The sequence below is a fragment of the Oncorhynchus mykiss genome, chromosome 27 (assembly GCF_013265735.2).
Source record: "Oncorhynchus mykiss isolate Arlee chromosome 27, USDA_OmykA_1.1, whole genome shotgun sequence".
In the NCBI taxonomy this organism is placed as follows: Eukaryota; Metazoa; Chordata; class Actinopteri; order Salmoniformes; family Salmonidae; genus Oncorhynchus; species Oncorhynchus mykiss.
The window spans coordinates 37,364,594-37,386,730 of NC_048591.1; the positions used below are offsets into that span (position 1 = coordinate 37,364,594).

General features: G+C 45.5%; 1 protein-coding gene across 1 annotated transcript; it reads right to left on the reverse strand.

The window, feature by feature from the left end:
- Nucleotides 1-2,055: 2,055 nt before the first annotated feature.
- LOC110508027 (high affinity choline transporter 1-like) lies at nt 2,056-21,644 on the reverse strand. The gene is made up of 8 exons (XM_036965037.1): nt 21,423-21,644; nt 20,737-20,927; nt 20,439-20,552; nt 6,371-6,526; nt 6,100-6,248; nt 5,784-5,941; nt 5,327-5,372; nt 2,056-3,487 (listed from the first exon to the last, which is right to left on the reverse strand). The coding sequence occupies exons 1-8, from the start codon at nt 21,524-21,526 to the stop codon at nt 2,975-2,977; spliced, it is 1,431 nt and encodes a 476-aa protein (XP_036820932.1). The 5' UTR covers nt 21,527-21,644; the 3' UTR covers nt 2,056-2,974.
- Between the last annotated feature and the right edge of the window lie 493 nt (nt 21,645-22,137).

A 22,137-nucleotide genomic window follows, 5' to 3' on the forward strand; every position in this document is an offset into this window, starting at 1 on the left:
TGTGCTGCAGAAACACTTGAAAGGAGACCACATCAGAAAGCTGTGTGATACCGTAGGTCAGGTAAAAAATGACAATTTAACTGGTGTTAACTGGACCTAGCCCCTACCCTACTGATCTGGTGTTAACTGGACCTAGCCCCTACCCTACTGATCTGGTGTTAACTGGACCTAGCCCCTACCCTACTGATCTGGTGTTAACTGGACCTAGCCCCTACCCTACTGATCTGGTGTTAACTGGACCTAGCCCCTACCCTGACCCTGCTGATCTGGTGTTAACTGGACCTAGCCCCTACCCTACTGATCTGGTGTTAACTGGACCTAGCCCCTACCCTGACCCTTCTTATCTGGTGTTAACTGGACCTAGCCCCTACCCTGACCTTGATGATCTGGTGGTATCTGGACCTAGCCCCTCCCCTGACCCTACTGATCTGGTGTTAACTGGACCTAGCCCCTACCCTATTGATCTGGTGTTAACTGGACCTAGCCCCTACCCTGACCCTACTGATCTGGTGTTAACTGGACCTAGCCCCTACCCTACCCTACCCTACGAGCAGCTTGGTGAGAAGGCAACAACTGTTGGCGCAATTATTAGAAAATGGAAGAAGTTCAATCACCCTTGGTCTGGGGCTCCACGCAAGATCTCACCTCGTGGGGCATCAATGATCATGAGGAAGGTGAGAGATCAGCCCAGAACTACACGCCAGGACCTGGTCAATGACCTGAAGAGAGCTGGGACCACAGTCTCAAAGAAAACCATTAGTAACACACTACGCCGTCATGGATTAAAATCCTGCAGCACACGCAAGGTCCCCATGCTCAAGCCAGCGCATGTCCAGGCCCGTCTGAGGTTTGCAAATGACCATCTGGAGGATCCAGAGGAGGAACGGGAGAAGGTAATGTGGTCTGATTAGACCAAAAAGCTCTATTTTTGTCTCAACTCTACTCGCCGTGTTTGGAGGAAGAAGAAGGATGAGTACAACCCCGAGTACAACCCCAAGAACACCATCCCAACCATGAAGCATGGAGGTGGAAACATCATTCTTTGGGTATGCTTTTCTGCAAAGGGGACAGGACGACTGCACCGTATTGAGGGGAGGATGGATGGGGCCATGTATCGCGAGATCTTGGCCAACAACCTCCTTCCCTCAGTAAGAGCATTGAAGATGGGTCGTGGCTGGGTCTTCCAGCATGACAATGACCCAAAACACACAGCCAGGGCAACTAAAGAGTGGCTCCGTAAGAAGCATCTCAAGGTCCTGGAGTGGCCTAGCCAGTCTCCAGACCTGAACCCAATAGAAAATCTTTGGAGGGAGCTGAAAGTCCATATTGCCCAGTGACAGCACCGAAACCTGAAGGATCTGGAGAAGGTCTGTATGGAGGAGTGGCCCAAAATCCCTGCTACAGTGTGTGCAAACCTGGTCAAGAACTACAGGAAACGTATGATCTCTGTAATTGCAAACAAAGGTTTCTGTACCAAATGTTAGGTTCTGCTTTTCTGATGTATCAAATACTTATGTCATGCAATAAAATGCAAATCAATTACTTAAAAATCATACAATGTGATTTACTGGATTTTTGTTTTAGATTCCGTCTCTCACAGTTGAAGTGCACCTATGATTAAAATTACAGACCTCTACATGTAAGTAGGAAAACCTGCATAATCGGCTGTGTATCAAATACTTGTTTTCCCCACTGTATCAAAGTAGTGTAGTGGAGGTATACGCTGTATCAATTAATAAGGCTGATTGAACAGATAGGAATGTTTAATTTAAAATGATGGTAAACTATTATTTACTCAAATTTTAGGCGCGGCAATGTACGCACGTCAGTAGGCCTACTTGTATATGTTCTGAAATGCAATTTGCGGCAAAACACCTTTCTAAAATGCCGACTGCACATGTGAGAGGTTCCATGGATAGAGATGGAAATATCCATTAGAAATGTAAAAGGAGAGGGGATTTAAAGATGCAACAACTACACTATCACGGGTTGATAATATGATAATGCCTTTGGCTGCTAGACAATGAAGATGAAAGAAAACCAATAGTACAGGAGAAAGCATAATGAGGAAGTCTTTATTAAAAGTAATTGCCTCCACGTTTCTATGGTGGGACTTTGACTATAGGCTACTCTGAAGCAAGACAGAGTAGCCTGTACATACATGGCAGAGATATTACACAATGAAGATGCAGGAAAACATACAACTGAAAATCTTTCCAGAGATTAAAGCTAACTATGACCCTTGACCCTATACCAAATACTCAATGATCACTTAGACCGTCACAATAACAGAGCAGTTATTCAGTACTCATTAGCCCCTCCAAGCAATTACTTCTCCCTTCTTAAGCAGTGTTATTGAAGAGTTTAATTCCAAAATGCTATATCCACCAATTTTTCATGTGTGCTTTTTCATGAGAAAAGATTGCTCATCATGGGTAACACTATATAACCATTGTTTAGCTAGAATGGAATGTTCGTACCCTGTATATTTGACAGTGATATGTGGTTGTCTCGCCTAGCTAGCTTAAGATGAACGCACTAACTGTAAGTCGCTCTGCATAAGAGCATCTGTTAATAAACAAAAATGTTAAAAAAGTAAATGTTTTACAAACAGATCTCATATTACTGTATTTAATGACTTTAAAAATGTAATATTGATGTATCAATTGTATAATTTATACTGTTCTTTATAAAAAAAATGTTATTATTTATTACTTTTAACTGTGTAAAACCTAGCAGTCCTACTTCTTTCTCTTAGAGTGAGGAGGATATATAGCATTTTGCTATAACAACATGGTTATTTGTCTCTCTAAAATGAAACTGTCAAGCGATAGATTTATTTTAGATACATGTCTGTCACTAAACAACCCCATGGCATGATTAGACAGTGAAGAAACACACAAACACCCCTGCCCATCCTTAGGGGGGAGAAGTTGCTGCTTGACTCCCAGCGTACCCCTCCCTCCCTCTGTTCCTAGCAGCTGGTGCTGGAGATGGCCAGGAGATTTTCGGTGACAGCAGGTTTCCCATCGTCACCATCCTTTCCCCTCTCCTCCTCCCCCAGTGCGGCCAGCAGGTCCCAAGAGCAGGGCAGCAGGCGGTGGCTGAAGGCCAGGGTGGCCAGGCTGGAGGCTAGGGGGATACACACAAGAGATGACAACATCACCAGAGTCCTGAAGGGGAAGTACTGGTGGATGACTCCTCCCTCCTCCCTCCAACCAGGGAACAGGAGGGCCGTTGGAAGCCGGATGAGAGGCTCTCCACTCAGCAGCCTCAGAGTGACTGCCACAAGGTAACCAGAGGTAGCACCGTAGCCATTAGCACAGCGGCAGTGAAGAACACAGATCAGCTGGGGGAAGACCACGCAGTAGATGAGGTCTCCACTGATCAGCCAGAAGGCAAACACACTGTCCTCAGCAAACGCCAGGCCTGTACCAGCCAGTCCCACCAGCAACACACTGATACGGATCACCCACACACACACTCCCTGTCCGACGCCTGAGAGAGAGAGAGAGAGAGAGAGAGAGAGAGAGAGAGAGAGAGAGAGAGAGAGAGAGAGAGAGAGAGAGAGAGAGAGAGAGAGAGAGAGAGAGAGAGAGAGAGAGAGAGAGAGAGAGAGAGAGAGAGAGAGAGAGAGAGAGAGAGAGAGAGAGAGAGAGAGAGAGAGAGAGAGAGAGAGAGAGAGAGAGAGAGAGAGAGAGAGAGAGTGGGGGGGAGTCACATGCAGGGCATTCGGAAAGTATTCAGACCCATTTACTTTTTCCACATTTTGTTATGTTACAGATTTATTCTAAAATGTATTAAATTCTATTGTTTCCTCATCAATCTCCACACAATACCCCATAATGACAAAGCAAAAACAGGCTTCTAGAAGTTTTTGCAAAATAAAAAATAAAATCCCTTATTTACATACATTTTCAGACCCTTTGCTATGAGACTCAAAATTGAGCTGTACGATGTGATGCATCGTACTGTAGAAATATATAATGTAGTGTAGAGATATGATGTACTGTAGAAATATACAATGTAGTGAGATATGATGTAGTGTAGAGATATGATGTACTGTAGAAATATATAATGTAGTGTAGAGATATGATGTACTGTAGAAATATACAATGTAGTGTAGAGATACAATGTAGTGAGATATGATGTAGTGTAGAGATATGATGTACTGTAGAAATATATAATGTACTGTAGAAATATATAATGTAGTGTAGAGATACAATGTACTGTAGAGATATGATGTAGTGTAGAGATACAATGTACTGTAGAGATATGATGTAGTGTAGAGATATGATGTACTGTAGAGATATGATGTAGTGTAGAGATACGATGTAGTGTAGAGATATGATGTAGTGTAGAGATATGATGTAGTGTAGAGATATGATGTAGTGTAGAGATATGATGTAGTGTAGAGATACGATGTAGTGTAGAGATACGATGTAGTGTAGCGATACGATGTAGTGTAGAGATAGGATTTAGTGTAGAGATATGATGTAGTGTAGAGATATGATGTAGTGTAAAGATATGATTTAGTGTAGATATATGATGTACTGTAGAGATATGATGTAGTGTAGAGATACGATGTAGTGTAGAGATACGATGTAGTGTAGAGATACGATGTAGTGTAGAGATACGATGTAGTGTAGAGATACGATGTAGTGTAGATATACGATGTAGTGTAGATATACGATGTAGTGTAGATATACGATGCACTGTAGAGATATGATGTACTGTAGAGATATGATGTAGTGTAGAGATACGATGTAGTGTAGATATATGATGTAGTGTAGATATACGATGTAGTGTAGAGATATGATGCACTGTAGAGATATGATGCACTGTAGAGATATGGTGTAGTGTAGATATACGATGTAGTGTAGATATACGATGCACTGTAGAGATATGATGTACTGTAGAGATATGATGTAGTGTAGAGATACGATGTAGTGTAGATATATGATGTAGTGTAGATATACGATGTAGTGTAGAGATATGATGCACTGTAGAGATATGATGCACTGTAGAGATATGGTGTAGTGTAGAGATATGGTGTAGTATAGAGATATGATGTACTGTAGAGATATGATGTAGTGTAGAGATACGATGTAGTGTAGAGATACGATGTAGTGTAGAGATACGATGTAGGGTAGAGATACTGTATATGATGGTGACTTTTCGAAGACTTTGTTGTCTACAACAGGTGGCTGGTGAGGGGAGGGTGGTTCCTAATAATGGCTGGAACGGAGTGAATGGTATCAAACACATAGAAACCATCTGTTTGATTTATTTGATCCCATTCCACCTATTCTAATCCAGCCATTACCACGAGCCTGTCCTCACCAGTTAAGGTGCCAACAACCCTGCGTCGTCTATAGTTGACATGTTAAAGACAGTCCAGGACTTTGGTTGTAAATTCTTTACCTCATGTTCGGACTCAAATTTAAAATGTATGGTTCATAACATACATAATATACCATGAAACAATTTATTTTGCTCCTGTGCACATTTGAGGCCATCTTTCAGGACCCTCTTTTACTCATGAGCACCCCTAGTGGAGGTTCCAGACAAAATGGTGGTGTGAAAAATTAGAACTAAACCATTTCAGATATGCAGTTTAATCCTCACAACCAATTTCTACCAAAACAAACCCTACACTTACCCTAACTACTTACCCCTAAACTCTACCTAAAGTCCTCATCTACTGGTTTTTCCCTCCACACTGAATCAACAAGCAATCTGATGCACACACACACACACACACACACACACACAAACACTACAAAAATCTAACCAATAAAAGCAGCTCATCTATCCATTTCCCAGCATGTTCCAACTTCAGTTCGCCCATCAAGGGCGCCTGCTGTGATTGGTTGAAAAAGGCTGCGAGTGTGACCTCCGAGGATGCTGGGTTGAGAACCAGAAAGGGAACGCAGAGCCACTGAAAAACAAAACCACACTATTCATATTGCACTTTACACTGGGCTTTACATTATACTGCAGAATCCACCTAATATAACCCAGAACTGATGTAATTCATACATCTAATCTACGCTGTGCTTTGACTGAGAAGTGGAAAAACCTCTCTGTTTCTCTCACCAGAGCGATGAACATGAAGAAGAGTTGGATGACGTCTGTGTAGGCCACAGAGTAGAGCCCTCCCATCAGTGTGTAGGTGATGGCTACTGCTGCAGATAGAGCAATGGAATAGTACGAGGACAAGCCCAGAATCACACTCATCGTCCCTCCTGCAACACACGCACGCACGCACACACACACACATATTTCAAATACATTGTTTGGATGCAGAGTTAATCAATAGCCAACCATTAGTTTTGAGTGTTAGGGTCAGAGGTCATGGGTTACTGACCCAGGGCAGCGAGGATGCAGGCCACCCAGAGCACGTCACTAATCAGTGCGGGAAGCAGCAACGCGACGGTGATCGAGTTTCCATAGCGAAGCTGAAACGGGTCCATCATCGTCACGTAGCGCTGTGATCTCATTGGCTTAGCAAAAAATAGCCCTGCTGTTGGACACAGAAACAGAAAACAGATAAAAGACACAGTAATGAAATCCCACATCTTTCTGTGTATACGTGATGCCAAATAACACTTCCCTAAGGCGATAATCAAGTCAGCATCATCAACTATGTAAGCCTAAGTAATAAGATGGATGTGTACATCGCTAACTGACATTTTCAACATGTCCCTGATTGAGTCTGCAATATCAACATGTTTCAAGCAGACGACCATAGTCCAGTGTGCCCAAGAACACGAAGGCAACCTGCCTAAATGATTACAGACCCGTAGCACTCACGTCCGTAGCCATAAAGTGCTTTGAAAGTCTGGTCATGGCTCACATCAACACCATTATCCCAGAAACCCTAGACCCACTCCAATTTGCATTATGCCCAAACAGATCCACAGATGATGCAATCTCTATTGCACTCCACACTGCTGTTAAGGGAATTTTTATCAATGATGACTAATTATGCATACATTTCAATCAGGACTGACTGATCCGAATGCTGTTATGTTACTGTACATGTATGAATTTTCTCTCTTGCTCCCAATTATTGAATATAATGTAGTGAATGTAGTCGGGAGTTTAGTACAATGACGGTCTGTTCCTTTGTACAAATCTCCAGATGGTAGGGACGGACTATCTCCAGACTGTTTAGAATGTTAATCCACACTGACTGACCTTGGCTCTAGGCGAGGAGGGAAGGCTTGAGAGCTATAGGGCCTTTCTACCAGTGTCAAGAAGAGATGTAACATTTAGAAAATGCTGACGTCATTTTCAGTTTATAACCTGTGGTAAAATGTGTATGAACTCAGTACTCTCTTGATAAAGGCTGTTACTTATCTTTTAAGACCGGGGCTCTGTCCATTCTTATAAAATAAGGGTCTTACAAACCCTTATGCATTGACAGAGTGTTTAATTTTGATTGGGAATTAAAACAGAAGAATTAAAATCCTTCAACAACTGCCCTTTCCCACCTGGACAAAAGGAACACCTATGTGAGAATGCTATTCATTGACTACAGCTCAGCATTCAACACCATTCAGTACCCTCAAAGCTCATCACTAAGCTAAGGATCCTGGGACTAAACACCTCCCTCTGCAACTGGATACTGGACTTCCTGACGGGCCGCCCCCAGGTGGTGAGGGTAGGTAGAAACACATCTGCCACGCTGATCCTCAACACTGGAGCCCCCCAGGGGTGCGTGCTCAGTCCCCTCCTGTACTCTCTGTTCACCAACAACTGCATGGCCAGGCACAACTCCAACACCATCATTAAGTTTGCAGACGACACAACAGTGGTAGGCCTGATCACCGACAACAACGAGACAGCCTATAGGGAGGAGGTCAGAGACCTGGCTAGGTGGTGCCAGAATAACAACCTCTCCCTCAACGTAACCAAGACTAAGGAGATGAATGTGGACTACAGGAAAAGGAGGGCCGAGCACGCCCCCATTCTCATCAACGAGGCTGTAGTGGAGCAGGTTGAGGTCTTCAAGTTCCTTGGTGTCCACATCACCAACAAATTAGAATGGTCCGAACACACCAAGACAGTTGTGAAGAGGGCACGACAAAACCTATTCCCTCTCAGGAAACTAAAAATATTTGCCATGGGTCCTTAGATCCTCAAAAGGTTCTACAGCTGCAACATCGAGAGCATCTTGACTGGTTGCATCACTGCCTGGTATGGCAATTGCTTGGCCTCTGACCACAAGGCACTACAGAGGGCAGTGTGTACGGCCCAGTACATCACTGGGGCTAAGCTGCCTGCCATCAAGGACCTCTACACCAGGCGGTGTCAGATGAAGGCCCTAAAAATTGTCAAAGACCCCAGCCACCCCAGTCATAGACTGTTCTCTCTACTACCGCATGGCAAGCGGTACCAGAGTGCCAAGTATAGGACAAAAAGGCTTCTCAACAGTTTTTCCCCCCAAGCCATAAGACTCCTGAACAGGTAACCAAATGGTTACCCAGACTATTTGCATTGTGTGCCTCCCCAACCCCTCTTTTACGCTGCTGCTACTCTCTGTTTATCATATATGCATAGTCACTTTAACTCCACATTCATTTACATACTACCTCAATTGGCCGACCAACCAGTGCCCCCGCACATTGGCTAACCAGGCTATCTGCTTTGTGTCCCACCACCCACCAACCCCTCTTTTACGCTTCTGCTACTCTCTGTTTATCATACATATATGCATAGTCACTTTAACCATATCTACATGTACACACTACCTCAATCAGCCCGACTAACCGGTGCCTGTATATAGCCTCGCTACTATTATAGGCTCGCTACTGTATATAGCATCTCTACTGTATATAGCCTCTACTGTATATAGCCTCGCTACTGTATATAGCCTCGCTACTGTATATAGCCTCTCTACTGTATATAGCCTCTCTACTGTATATAGCCTCTCTACTGTATATAGCCTCTCTACTGTATATAGCCTAGCTACTGTATATAGCCTCTCTACTGTATATAGCCGCGCTACTGTATATAGCCTCTACTGTATATAGCCTCGCTACTGTATGTAGCCTCGCTACTGTATGTAGTCTCTCTACTGTATGTAGTCTCTCTACTGTATATAGCCTCTCTACTGTATGTAGCCTCTCTACTGTATGTAGCCTCTCTACTGTATGTAGCCTCTCTACTGTATGTAGCCTCTCTACTGTTATAGCCCCTCTACTGTATATAGCCCCTCTACTGTATGTATCCTCTCTACTGTATATAGCCTTTCTACTGTATATAGCCTCGCTACTGTATATAGCCTCGCTACTGTATGTAGCCTCTACTGAATATAGCCTCTCTACTGTTATAGCCCCTCTACTGTATATAGCCTCGCTACTGTATGTAGTCTCTCTACTGTATGTAGCCTCTCTACTGTATGTAGCCTCTCTACTGTATGTAGCCTCTCTACTGTTATAGACCCTCTACTGTATATAGCCCCTCTACTGTATGTATCCTCTCTACTGTATATAGCCTTTCTACTGTATATAGCCTCGCTACTGTATATAGCCTCGCTACTGTACGTAGCCTCTACTGAATATAGCCTCTCTACTGTTATAGCCCCTCTACTGTATATAGCCTCGCTACTGTATGTAGTCTCTCTACTGTATGTAGCCTCTCTACTGTATGTAGCCTCTCTACTGTATGTAGCCCCTCTACTGTATATAGCCCCTCTACTGTATGTATCCTCTCTACTGTATATAGCCTTTCTACTGTATATAGCCTCGCTACTGTATATAGCCTCGCTACTGTATGTAGCCTCTACTGAATATAGCCTCTACTGTATATAGCCTCAATACTGTTATTTATTTACTGTCTTTTTACTGTTGTTTTTATTTCTTTACTTACCTATTGTTCACATAATACCGTTTTTGCACTGTTGGTTAGAGCCACATTTTAGGGGCTCAAAAGTAATTGGACAAACTAACATAATCATAAATTAAATTGTGAGTTTTAAGACTTGGTTGCAAATACTTTACGGTCAATGACTGCCTGAAGTCTGGAACCCATAGACATCACCAGATGCTGGGTTTCTTCCCTGGGGATGCTCTGCCAGGCCATTACTGCAGCTGTCTTCAGTTCCTGCTTGTTCATTGGGCGTTTTGCCTTCAGCAAGTGAAATGGAAGCTCAATTGGATTCAGGTCAGGTGATTGACTTGGCCATTGCAGAACATTCCACTTCTTTGCCTCAAAAAAGTATTGGGGTTGCTTTCGCAGTGTACTTCGGGTCATTGTCCATCTGCACTGTGAAGCACTGTCCAATAAATGTTTAAGCATTTGGCTGAATCTGAGCAGATAATATAGCCCTAAACACATCATTCATCCTGCTGCTTTTGTCAGCAGTCACATCATCAATAAATACAAGGAACCAGTTCCATTGACAGCCATACATGCCCACACCATAACCCCACCTCCACCATGCTTCACAGATGAGATGATATGCTTCAGATCATGAGCAGTACCTTCCCTTCTCCATACTCTTCTCTTCCCATCATTCTGGTACAAGTTGATCTTTGTCTCATCTGTCCATAGGATGCTGTTGCAGAACTGTACAGGCATTTTTACATGTTTTTGGCCAACTCTAATCTGGTCTTCGTGTTTTTGAGGTTTACCATCTAGTGATAAACCCTCTGTATTTACTCTGGTGAAGTCTTCTCTTGATTGTTGACTTTGACACAGATAGGCCTCCCTCCTGGAGGGTGTTCTTCATCTGGTCAACTGTTGTGAAGAGGTTTTTCTTCACCAGGGAAAGAATGATTATGTCGTCCACCACAGTTGTTTTCCGTGGTCTTCTGGGCCTTTTGGTGTTCCTAAGCTCTTCGCTGCGATCTTTCTTTTTAAGAATGTACCAAATAGTTGATTTGGCCACACCTAGTGTTTTTTGTTATCTCTCTGATGGGTTTGTTTTGATTTGTCAGCCTAATGATGGCTGGCTTCACTGGCAGTGACAGCTCTTTGGACTTCCAAATGCAAATGCCACACTTGAAATCAACGCTAGACCTTTTCTCTGCTTACTTGTAAATGAACTAATGAGGGAATAACACACACCTGGCCATGGAACAGCTGAGCAGCCAATTGTCCAATTACTTTTGGTCCCTTAAAAAGGGAGGGATCACATTTAAAAAGGGTTGTAATTCCTACACGTTTACCCCATTTGAATGTAAATACCCTCAAATTAAAGCTGAAAGTCTGCCCTTTCAGCTCATAAACATTCTTTAATTTCAGCTCCAATATGCTGTGGTAGAAATTATAACTTGATCAATGTCCAAATATTTATGGATCTAACTGTATATGTACAATGTGCAGGGATACTGGAGCACCTGTGTACCTGTGTATCTGTGTACCTGTGTATCTGGGTACCTGTGTATCTGGGTACCTGTGTACCTGTGTATCTGGGTACCTGTGTACCTGTGTATCTGGGTACCTGTGTACCTGTGTATCTGGGTACCTGTGTATCTGTGTATCTGGGTATCTGGGTACCTGTGTATCTGGGTACCTGTGTATCTGGGTACCTGTGTATCTGGGTACCTGTGTATCTGGGTACCTGTGTATCTGGGTACCTGTGTACCTGTGTATCTGTGTACCTGTGTATCTGGGTACCTGTGTACCTGTGTATCTGTGTATCTGGGTACCTGTGTACCTGTGTATCTGGGTACCTGTGTACATGTGTATCTGGGTACCTGTGTACCTGTGTATCTGGGTACCTGTGTATCTGGGTACCTGTGTATCTGGGTACCTGTGTATCTGGGTACCTGTGTATCTGGGTACCTGTGTACATGTGTACCTGTGTATCTGGGTACCTGTGTATCTGGGTACCTGTGTATCTGGGTACCTGTGTTAGGGATGAATCTAAATGTACAGAATGGGGACCTGTGTTAGGGATGGATCTAAATGGACAGAATGGGGACCTGTGTTAGGGATGGATCTAAATGTACAGAATGGGTACCTGTGTTAGGGATGGATCTAAATGTACAGAATGGGTACCTGTGTTAGGGATGGATCTAAATGTACAGAATGGGTACCTGTGTTAGGGATGGATCTAAATGGACAGAATGGGGACCTGTGTTAGGGATGGATCTAAATGGACAGAATGGGTACCTGTGTTAGGGATGGATCTAAATGGACAGAATGGGTACCTGTGTTAGAGATGGATCTAAATGGACAGAATGGGGACCTGTGTATCTGTGTTAGGGATGGATCTAAATGGACAGAATGGGGACCTGTGTTAGGGATGGATCTAAATGGACAGAATGGGGACCTATGTACCTGTGTATCTGTGTTAGGGGTGGATCTAAATGGACAGAATGGGGACCTGTGTTAGGGATGGATCTAAATGGACAGAATGGGGACCTGTGTACCTGTGTATCTGTGTTAGGGATGGATCTAAATGGACAGAATGGGGACCTGTGTTAGGGATGGATCTAAATGGACAGAATGGGGACCTGTGTTAGGGATGGATCTAAATGGACAGAATGGGGACCTGTGTACCTGTGTATCTGTGTTAGGGATGGATCTAAATGGACAGAATGGGGACCTGTGTTACGGATGGATCTAAATGGACAGAATGGGGACCTGTGTTAGGGATGGATCTAAATGGACAGAATGGGGACCTGTGTTAGGGATGGATCTAAATGGACAGAATGGGGACCTGTGTACCTGTGTATCTGTGTTAGGGATGGATCTAAATGGACAGAATTGGGGACCTGTGTTACGGATGGATCTAAATGGACAGAATGGGGACCTGTGTTAGGGATGGATCTAAATGGACAGAATGGGGACCTGTGTTAGGGATGGATCTAAATGGACAGAATGGGGACCTGTGTTAGGGATGGATCTAAATGGACAGAATGGGGACCTGTGTTAGGGATGGATCTAAATGGACAGAATGGGGACCTGTGTATCTGTGTTAGGGATGGATCTAAATGGACAGAATGGGGACCTGTGTATCTGTGTATAGGGATGGATCTAAATGGACAGAATGGGGACCTGTGTTAGGGATGGATCTAAATGGACAGAATGGGGACCTGTGTTAGGGATGGATCTAAATGGACAGAATGGGGACCTGTGTATCTGTGTTAGGGATGGATCTAAATGGACAGAATGGGGACCTGTGTATCTGTGTATAGGGATGGATCTAAATGGACAGAATGGGTACCTGTGTATCTGTGTACCTGTGTTAGGGATGGATCTAAATGGACAGAATGGGTACCTGTGTACCTGTGTTAGGGATGGATCTAAATGGACAGAATGGGGACCTGTGTTAGGGATGGATCTAAATGGACAGAATGGGTACCTGGGGAAAAATAGGGGAGGGGCATGCTTTTTTCCATTTCAGTCAACGGGAGGGTTCACTATTGTTTTTTTATCTAGTCATTTGTAATTGATGGAATTTCACTATTTCTCAGTGTTTTAGAATTAGTTGCTTATTAGGCTATATACCGATGTGTGCCTGATGCCACCCCTCACCTGATTCTCTGCTGGGTGCGCAATATCAAGTGGCCTATAGGCTATTTAGTGTGGTCTGAGTCACATGATCCATAGGCTATAGGCTATTTAGTGTGGTCTGAGTCACATGATCCATAGGCTATAGGCTATTTAGTGTGGTCTCAATCACATGATCCATAGGCTATAGGCTATTTAGTGTGGTCTCAATCACATGATCCAAACTATTTTTTGTGCTGCCTAACCAATGGCTGTGCTGTGTAGCCCTACAGTGGCAGTTCAGGAGGAGAGACAAGTCATTCTAACCTCTAACAGTTCTTGATTAGGCCTAGTCCCAAAAAATCTATATCTTGTGCACGGACGAGCCTATAGCCTATGTTCTGTTCAGTTTGAGAAGGAGAGCGTGACGATGAGGAGGAGGACCGGAGGTGAACTTTAATAGCTTGCTACTACTATAAATTATTTTATTAAAAACATATCTACTGCCCATGATGAATTTATCAGAGTTATTGACCGAACAATAAGCCCGGTTCGGGTCATTTATATTCTGGTGCTGAATCTTGAAGTAGCAGTCTTGGCACAATCAATCGGAAATGGACTGAAAGTAGATCAATTCAAGTAGGCATAATTCATTTAATTTTAATTAGACATTACTAACAACAAGAGGGCGCTGTGTTGGAGCCTACAGTGCCTTGCGAAAGTTTTCGGCCCCCTTGAACTTTGCGACCTTTTGCCACATTTCAGGCTTCAAACATAAAGATATAAAACTGTATTTTTTTGTGAAGAATCAACAACAAGTGGGACACAATCATGAAGTGGAACGACATTTATTGGATATTTCAAACTTTTTTAACAAATCAAAAACTGAAAAATTGGGCGTGCAAAATTATTCAGCCCCCTTAAGTTAATACTTTGTAGCGCCACCTTTTGCTGCGATTACAGCTGTAAGTCGCTTGGGGTATGTCTCTATCAGTTTTGCACATCGAGAGACTGAAATTTTTTCCCATTCCTCCTTGCAAAACAGCTCGAGCTCAGTGAGGTTGGATAGAGAGCATTTGTGAACAGCAGTTTTCAGTTCTTTCCACAGATTCTCGATTAGATTCAGGTCTGGACTTTGACTTGGCCATTCTAACACCTGGATATGTTTATTTTTGAACCATTCCATTGTAGATTTTGCTTTATGTTTTGGATCATTGTCTTGTTGGATGACAAATCTCCGTCCCAGTCTCAGGTCTTTTGCAGACCTTATCAGGTTTTCTTCCAGAATGGTCCTGTATTTGGCTCCATCCATCTTCCCATCAATCCATCTTCCCTGTCCCTGCTGAAGAAAAGCAGGCCCAAACCATGATGCTGCCACCACCATGTTTGACAGTGGGGATGGTGTGTTCAGCTGTGTTGCTTTTACGCCAAACATAACGTTTTGCATTGTTGCCAAAAAGTTCAATTTTGGTTTCATCTGACCAGAGCACCTTCTTCCACATGTCTGGTGTGTCTCCCAGGTGGCTTGTGGCAAACTTTAAACGACACTTTTTATGGATATCTTTTAGAAATGGCTTTCTTCTTGCCACTCCTTCCATAAAGGCCAGATTTGTGCAATATACAACTGATTGTTGTCCTATGGACAGAGTCTCCCACCTCAGCTGTAGATCTCTGCAGTTCATCCAGAGTGATCATGGGCCTCTTGGCTGCATCTCTGATCAGTCTTCTCCTTGTATGAGCTGAAAGTTTAGAGGGACGGCCAGGTCTTGGTAGATTTGCAGTGGTCTGATACTCCTTCCATTTCAATATTATCGCTTGCACAGTGCTCCTTGGGATGTTTAAAGCTTGGGAAATCTTTTTGTATTCAAATCCGGCTTTAAACTTCTTCACAACAGTATCTCGGACCTGCCTGGTGTGTTCCTTGTTCTTCATGATGCTCTCTGCGCTTTTCACGGACCTCTGAGACTATCACAGTGCAGGTGCATTTATACGGAGACTTGATTACACACAGGTGGATTGTATTTATCATAATTAGTCATTTAGGTCAACATTGGATCATTCAGAGATCCTCACTGAACTTCTGGAGAGAGTTTGCTGCACTGAAAGTAAAGGGGCAGAATAATTTTGCACGCCCAATTTTTCAGTTTTTGATTTGTTAAAAAAGTTTGAAATGTCGTTCCACTTCATGATGTTGTTGATTCTTCACAAAAAAATACAGTTTTATATGTTTATGTTTGAAGCCTGAAATGTGGCAAAAGGTCGCAAAGTTCAAGGGGGCCGAATACTTTCGCAAGGCGCTGTATTTATATCTATTTAAGAAATAATAGGAAGACCTACCTGTTTGACAGACAAAATTAGGCTATAGGCTGCTATATCCATAGATTTGTCAGGTAATTCATCCACCCACCATGCACTCCTTAAATAGTCTGCCTAGGTGTCAGTGAAGAGCTGTTAAGCTAAAACCAGGACTCAAATTGAGGGGTATGAGAGGATATGCCATAGGCCTACCTTTTACCATTAACTACCCATTAACAACGCCATTAACAACCCCATTAACAACCCATCAACAACCCACTAACCATCCATTATCGGTCCATTAGCTGTCCATTAACTGCATATTAACTGAACATTAACTGCATATTAACTGTCCATTAACTGCATATTAAGTCATGCCCCCCTCCGTCCTTGACTTGACCTAAATAAGTCTATACAACACACTGTCGGTGTTAGAATCTTAATATCACAAACCGTTCTAACCAGTTTAAGGAGGGCATGTCATTTTTTAATCGTCTTCCCTCGGTTGTCCCTCTTTCTCCTGACAGTAGGGCCTGCTCCACTCCTTCTCCCGGCAGTAGGGCCTGCTCCACTCCTTCTCCCGGCAGTAGGGCCTGCTCCACTCCTCCTCCCGGCAGTAGGGCCTGCTCCACTCCTCCTCCCGGCAGTAGGGCCTGCTCCACTCCTTCTCCCGGCAGTAGGGCCTGCTCCACTCCTTCTCCCGGCAGTAGGGCCTGCTCCACTCCTTCTCCCGGCAGTAGGGCCTGCTCCACTCCTTCTCCCGGCAGTAGGGCCTGCTCCACTCCTTCTCCCGGCAGTAGGGCCTGCTCCACTCCTTCTCCCGGCAGTAGGGCCTGCTCCACTCCTTCTCCCGGCAGTAGGGTCTGCTCCACTCCTTCTCCCGGCAGTAGGGCCTGCTCCACTCCTCCCGACAGTAGGGCCTGCTCCACTCCTTCTCCCGGCAGTAGGGCCTGCTCCACTCCTTCTCCCGGCAGTAGGGCCTGCTCCACTCCTTCTCCCGGCAGTAGGGCCTGCTCCACTCCTTCTCCCAGCAGTAGGGCCTGCTCCACTCCTTCTCCCGGCAGTAGGGCCTGCTCCACTCCTTCTCCCGGCAGTAGGGCCTGCTCCACTCCTCCTCCCGGCAGTAGGGCCTGCTCCACTCCTTCTCCCGGCAGTAGGGCCTGCTCCACTCCTCCTCCCAGCAGTAGGGCCTGCTCCACTCCTTCTCCCGACAGTAGGGCTTGCTCCACTCCTTCTCCCGACAGTAGGGCCTGCTCCACTCCTTCTCCCGACAGTAGGGCCTGCTCCACTCCTTCTCCCGACAGTAGGGCCTGCTCCACTCCTTCTCCCGGCAGTAGGGCCTGCTCCACTCCTTCTCCCGGCAGTAGGGCCTGCTCCACTCCTTCTCCCGGCAGTAGGGCCTGCTCCACTCCTTCTCCCGACAGTAGGGCCTGCTCCACTCCTTCTCCCGGCAGTAGGGCCTGCTCCACTCCTTCTCCCGGCAGTAGGGCCTGCTCCACTCCTTCTCCCGGCAGTAGGGCCTGCTCCACTCCTTCTCCCGACAGTAGGGCCTGCTCCACTCCTTCTCCCGGCAGTAGGGCCTGCTCCACTCCTTCTCCCGGCAGTAGGGCCTGCTCCACTCCTTCTCCCGGCAGTAGGGCCTGCTCCACTCCTTCTCCCGGCAGTAGGGCCTGCTCCACTCCTTCTCCCGGCAGTAGGGCCTGCTCCACTCCTTCTCCCGGCAGTAGGGCCTGCTCCACTCCTTCTCCCGGCAGTAGGGTCTGCTCCACTCCTTCTCCCGGCAGTAGGGCCTGCTCCACTCCTCCCGACAGTAGGGCCTGCTCCACTCCTTCTCCCGGCAGTAGGGCCTGCTCCACTCCTTCTCCCGGCAGTAGGGCCTGCTCCACTCCTTCTCCCGGCAGTAGGGCCTGCTCCACTCCTTCTCCAGGCAGTAGGGCCTGCTCCACTCCTTCTCCCGGCAGTAGGGCCTGCTCCACTCCTTCTCCCGGCAGTAGGGTCTGCTCCACTCCTTCTCCCGGCAGTAGGGCCTGCTCCACTCCTCCCGACAGTAGGGCCTGCTCCACTCCTTCTCCCGGCAGTAGGGCCTGCTCCACTCCTTCTCCCGGCAGTAGGGCCTGCTCCACTCCTCCTCCCGGCAGTAGGGCCTGCTCCACTCCTCCTCCCGGCAGTAGGGCCTGCTCCACTCCTCCTCCCGGCAGTAGGGCCTGCTCCACTCCTCCTCCCGGCAGTAGGGCCTGCTCCACTCCTCCTCCCGGCAGTAGGGCCTGCTCCACTCCTCCTCCCGGCAGTAGGGCCTGCTCCACTCCTCCTCCCGGCAGTAGGGCCTGCTCCACTCCTCCTCCCGGCAGTAGGGCCTGCTCCACTCCTTCTCCCGGCAGTAGGGCCTGCTCCACTCCTTCTCCCGGCAGTAGGGCCTGCTCCACTCCTTCTCCCGGCAGTAGGGCCTGCTCCACTCCTTCTCCCGGCAGTAGGGCCTGCTCCACTCCTTCTCCCGGCAGTAGGGCCTGCTCCACTCCTTCTCCCGACAGTAGGGCTTGCTCCACTCCTTCTCCCGACAGTAGGGCCTGCTCCACTCCTTCTCCCGACAGTAGGGCCTGCTCCACTCCTTCTCCCGACAGTAGGGCCTGCTCCACTCCTTCTCCCGGCAGTAGGGCCTGCTCCACTCCTTCTCCCGGCAGTAGGGCCTGCTCCACTCCTTCTCCCGACAGTAGGGCCTGCTCCACTCCTTCTCCCGGCAGTAGGGCCTGCTCCACTCCTTCTCCCGGCAGTAGGGCCTGCTCCACTCCTTCTCCCGGCAGTAGGGCCTGCTCCACTCCTTCTCCTGGCAGTAGGGCCTGCTCCCGCCTGACAGTGGAATGTGCCGTGAGCGGTTGATAATCACTCCCATAATCACCTCGTAACTGAACCTAAACTACACCGAAACAAATTTCACACATCTAACAACAGATGAAATAAATTAAGTAAATATGATGGGGAAGAATGGGTGAGTTAGAACATTTACATAAGAACCCTTTACGCAGTACTTTATTGAAGCACCTTTGGCAGCGATTTTAGCCTCAAGACTTCTTGGGTTCGGTGCTTGGCACACCTGTATTTGGGGAGTTTCTCCCAATCTTCTCTGCAGATCTTCTCAAGCTCTGTCAGGTTGGATGGGGAGTGTCACTGCACAGCTATTTTCAGGTCTCTCCAGAGATGTCAAATCAAATTTTATTGTCACATGGGCCTTCCTCTGACACCGCCTAGTATATAGGTCCTGGATGGCAGGAAGCTTGGTCACAGTGATGTACTGGGCTGTACGCATTACCCTCTGTAGTGCCTTACGGTCGGATGCCGAGCAGTTGCCATACCAGGCGCTGATGCACCTGGCCAGGATGCTCTCGATGGTGCAGCTGTAAAAAAAATTGAGAATCTGGGGACCCATACCAATTCTTTTCAGTCTCTCGACCCGCTCCACTACAGCCCCATGGATGTGAATGGGGGCGTGTTCAGCCCTCCTCTTCCTGTAGCCCACGACCATGCATACCTTCCCACTTTGATGACAGAAGAAACAGACCAATTCGCCATGGTATCCGACGTATAAATAGTATGACTGCTGTCATATCGACACTTATATTCATTATAATGTCATTTTTGCTTTCATTCATTATTTATCAAGCACACTTGGCGCTTATAATGATGTTTAGGCTACTGATGATTCTATCATTTGACTGCGCGTCTTGCTGATCGTGTATCTTGGTGGTTGGTGTATTTGTTTTATTTTGGCGTTATAAAAAGAAAGCTGTTACCGTGTTCCAACACATACATTTTTTTGTTTCATAGTTGTAACAAAAGGCACTCCACAAATAGAAATTGAACACTGGAAATTGTGTTTTTTGTGAGTTTTGTTTTTACATATAGCCTACAGTAACATAAACCAATGAAAATGCTATTGTGTTATGTGAAATAAAATAAGAATTGTATTCTAATATTACCTTAGACCTTCATAAATACACACAAATTATTATTTTAGCGATAGCATATATGAAATGTATTAATTACACTTTTAGAATGTTGCAGTCAGAATTACTGTTCGTTAGCTTGAAGGGGGGTCCCTTGAGGCCCAGTGGTTTTTGTGTTTTAAAGAAAATGGCAAAGATCACATTCACAGTTTAACATTTTGAAGAAAATAAAATGGATCTGATTTGGTTTGTGATGCTTTATGCGAGAAACAAGCTGTAAAGTACCCGGGAAAGATGTGACGCCGATGCATATGAGGATATCATTGTTTAATGTCTTTGACATTCAAAGGCTGTGCTACAACCTTCTACAGCCGAGGAGACAAAACATGTACTTTGCTTGGGAAGTAATCTAATTCTGTCACTATCAATTGATTAAGCTATTCACTTTCTGTACAATATAAGATCTTTAAACACAGACAGCTTTTAGGGAAACACTCATTATAGCAGTCTCCTGTGGTTCACTCCCTTAGTGTGTTTAGTGGATGGTGTGTTGCTAATACCTAACAACCTGTGTTTAGTGGATGGTGTGTTGCTAATGCTAATGCTATCATGTTGTTAATACTAATACTTGCAACCTGTATGGGTAGATGGTGTGTTGCTAATACTAACTACCAGAGTTAGTGGATGGTGTGTAGTTCCTTCTAATGCTAGCAATGCAGCTGACTGCAGATAAGCTCTCTTCATGCTTCTTACCCAATAGGAAGGTGATAAGATAAGCCAGCGGCCCCAAAGCCCAGATGAGACCTTGAGAGGGGGAGTAGACAGCCTCTGCAGTGCCCATGATGTAGCCCCCTCCAACCCACGTCGCTATGACAACAGATACACAGTCTTGAGCACAAGCATGGGCACACATCTCAATGAACAACACATTACTGGAAAACGTATATCAGTCACAGCATTACTGTTTACTCTAAGGTATAACACACATTTTCCCCGACATCTCCAGGCTGAAGTACTGTTTCTGTTACTTACACACACACAGAGGACTCACCTGTCATAGTGAAAACCCCCACCAAAACGTTGATATTGCGTCCTCCTATCATGTTGACCTCACTCTTGCTGCCCACACATTTCTCCTCCTCCTTCTTGGACTTCCTGGAGGCCCAGATCCCTATGGCCAGGATCAGGACATAGAAGACCACCACTGCCACCAGGCCACCAACATCCAGAGCCATCCTGAGTCTATCACACACACACACATCAAGATATAAGACTTCCACCAGCATCCAGAGCAAAGTCGACAACATGCATGTAGCCAACTCACACACGAGAGGAGAGAGCACAGGAGAGGGGAGTTTGTGTTCTGTCTCTAACTCTCTGGGTTGCTGTGTGGTAGTCTGTGTCTCCTTCGTGTGTGTGTGTGTGTGTGTGTGTGTGTGTGTGTGTGTGTGTGTGTGTGTGTATTTGGCTCCTGCGCTCAACATACAGCAGGTGGATATGACATGCCTACTACAGATACAGTTAGGTGTGGCAGAAAGTGGTATTATTCTAAGTCCAGAGACACCCCCTGTGTACCAGTACTGCTTCCATCCCTCTCCTTGCCCCAATCTAGGCTTTTACACAAACTCTCAAAACAAGAACTTCAAGGTCTCAGAGCGAGTGACATCACCAATTGAAACCCTACTAGTCTAGCGCGCACCGCTAACTAGCTAGGCATTTCACACAGGTTACACTCACCCCCCTTTGACCTCCAGCAAATCCAGCAGCCTGGCAACTGAGTAATCCGGGTACGGCAACAATGTAACAGTATTGCCCCAACCTATGCTCTTATCAGGGATCATATCAACAACTGCTTCAGAGCATCGTTACCTATTGCTCCTGTCATGACTTGCATGAATTATAGAAACCAGATTCTCTTCTTCTCTTCTTCCAATTCGTTTTATGACCGGTCGTAAAAACTGAAATATTGAGAGTGGAATGTGTGACTGTGGAACACACAGAGAGACTTGGCCAAACCTTAGCATAAAATGGTTTAATAATGAAACAATATTTCTGTATTCCAACAAGTTGGAATGGTCCGTGGGCACTTAAAGAACAATCCTGTTGAATTTGTTAAAGATTTGCAATGTAACTAAAAGGGCAGTAGAACAACATAACTGTATATCTGAATGTGTATAATTCTCAGTGATCAGATTCACATCTAAATGTTGGGGAACTGGTATGATTAAAAATGAAACTATTTGTGAGAAGATGTGATGTTAGCCTTCTAAATGAGAGAATTGTTTTTCATATGAAGTCTTAACCAAGTCAGTGGCCACGCCCATGTGAGCACAGACATTACATCAAAATGCTCCGAGCACTCGTGACAAAATGTACATTTAGTCAAGAAATCGCAGGGATGGGAGTCCCCACGCTTAAAATGGCTACTACTCTATAGACCAGAGAGCATGGA

Coding starts and splice junctions, on each gene's coding strand:
- LOC110508027 (XM_036965037.1), bottom strand. CDS start 21,526: ATGATCCCTGATAAGAGCATAGGTTGGGGCAATACTGTTACATTGTTG. Junction 20,928..21,422: donor TTGCTGGAGGTCAAAGGGGG/GTGAGTGTAACC, acceptor TGTGTGTGATAG/ACTCAGGATGGCTCTGGATG. Junction 20,553..20,736: donor GGGGGTTTTCACTATGACAG/GTGAGTCCTCTG, acceptor CTGTTGTCATAG/CGACGTGGGTTGGAGGGGGC.